The sequence below is a fragment of the Armigeres subalbatus genome, chromosome 2, assembly GCF_024139115.2.
Source record: "Armigeres subalbatus isolate Guangzhou_Male chromosome 2, GZ_Asu_2, whole genome shotgun sequence".
In the NCBI taxonomy this organism is placed as follows: domain Eukaryota; kingdom Metazoa; phylum Arthropoda; class Insecta; order Diptera; family Culicidae; genus Armigeres; species Armigeres subalbatus.
Genome location: NC_085140.1, coordinates 3,941,919 through 3,943,878, shown reverse-complemented (window position 1 = coordinate 3,943,878; position 1,960 = coordinate 3,941,919). Strand labels below are relative to the sequence as shown.

The following is a 1,960-nucleotide window of genomic DNA, read 5'->3' as shown; positions in this document are numbered from 1 at the left end:
AGAAAATTAACTGATAAATATAATAACAAGTTACAAAAATATAACGAATATATGTCCGTAGGTCCCATATCACAAGGGAGCCGTAGAATAGATTCGTAGGGTGAGCCAATACGAAATAGGGCCACCGAATTGTAAGTGAACCATAATCAATCTAAAATAAGAATGTACTCACCCTTAAATATTATTTTAGTTGAAGCACAATAAAGCTTTCAAACCCGGCTTAGCCTTAACTTCACCCTACACATCGCCAGAACAATCTTCAAAATTCGTGGCATGGATGGTAAACAGAGCAAAGTTGGAGCCAACCAACGAGATGGCGAAGAATCCAGCTGTACAGCCTGTCAACGACCGGATTGGTCAGAGGATATGGTCCAATGTGACCACTGCGACGTTTGGAAGCACTTTTCGTGCGCTGGTGTAAACGAGAGTGTAGCAGGTAAACCCTTCACGTGTGGCGACTGTTCTGTCCAACAGAACGATGACGTTATTTCGCTGCAAAGTGCATCGAGTCGTTCCAGTTCAGCGTCAGTGTTTTCTGTTTGCCTAAGTGAACTTGTCGAAAGGCAACAAATGGAACGCGCTCGTTTAGAGTTGGAGTTACAACGCCGCCATCTGAACGAACAACAGAAGCTGATCGATAAAGCCTTTGGATTAGAGGAGACGGTAAACCATACTGGTGAAGTGAACCACGAAACGATTTCTTCTACAGCAAGTAAACTGCCCGCTGTTTCATCTCTTTCCGAAGCAACCGTAGCCAAATCCAATCGACGGTCGAAATCACAGTCCGAAATTCGTAAGTCGACTACACCTGTTATGGTTTCTATTCCCCTCACAAGACTGGAACCAAATACGGTTAAGTACCTGCAAGGGAAGAAGGATCCCCAAGCTGCTATGCAAGAACTCAGGAACCGGGTTGAGCAGTGCGAGACTCGCGCCAATCCAACACCTGATCAGCTCACCAGTCTACATAATCAGCTCGAATTATGCCGGAAAATTTTGGAAGGGTTTCAGACCAGCAGCGGAGAACACAAATCGGATCCAATTAATCCAATACAGTTACTGCAGCCAAAACCCACGAATACGTCATGTGAGGCAAAGCAGACAGGTACCATACCAAAGGCAAGCAGAGCGTTGCAACCGGTCTCGGAACACGATCGAATGCAACCACATCGTCCTGCAGAACCAGGAGCCGTTGGAGGGGCCAAATCACCGAGTGATGTCTGGCCGTAGAAAATGCCGGTAAGCCATTCTGGCCGGCCATTGGTAAGTCAAGCTATGGACCTCCCAGGTAAGCGTCAAGCCTTGAGTCATTATGTTGGAAATACAAGAAATTTAGTACACGATCATTGCCCCACGACCAATAATCCACTCAATCAAGAGCAGCTGCGATCCATCGCGCGCTCGGTTGAGTCAAGTTCCCATCCTAGAAATACTGGAGAGCAGCTGCGAGATTTACTCGCGCACTCAGACGATGCCACACAGTCCAACAGTCAGTCCAAATCTCAATCAACTGAGATACCAGCGCATAACCCTCTTTCGCGTACGGTTGAAATGTATATGTCCCCTCGTCAGCCTCATCAGCCAGAAACCCATCCAGAAGATACAGTAGCTCCCCAATCAAATCCAAATCGACCCACGCAGCAACAACTTGCAGCACGGCAGTCCCTGGCCAAGGAGCTTCCTCGATTCAGCGGTGACCCAGCAGACTGGCCAATCTTCATCTCGAACTACCGCTACACAACTGAAGCTTGCGGTTTCTCAGACGGTGAAAATATGCTACGTTTACAGCGGTGCTTATCAGGACCAGCTTTCGAAACAGTACGCAGTCGGTTAGTGCTTCCAGTAGCGGTTCCACAAGTAATCGAGACACTTCGCTTGCGTTTTGGACGACCGGAGTTGTTGATCAATGCCCTACTTCAAAAGGTACGTGATATTCCAGCTCCAAAATCAGACAAACTAG

At 47.4% G+C, this 1,960-nt stretch overlaps 1 protein-coding gene across 1 annotated transcript; it reads left to right on the top strand.

The window, feature by feature from the left end:
* Nucleotides 1-273: 273 nt before the first annotated feature.
* LOC134208804 (uncharacterized) lies at nt 274-1,230 on the top strand. Its single transcript, XM_062684750.1, has one exon. The coding sequence runs from the start codon at nt 274-276 to the stop codon at nt 1,228-1,230; it is 957 nt and encodes a 318-aa protein (XP_062540734.1).
* Nucleotides 1,231-1,960: the final 730 nt, after the last annotated feature.

Excerpts from the sequence above, each read along its gene's own strand:
- LOC134208804 (XM_062684750.1), top strand. The coding sequence starts at position 274 with ATGGATGGTAAACAGAGCAAAGTTGGAGCCAACCAACGAGATGGCGAA.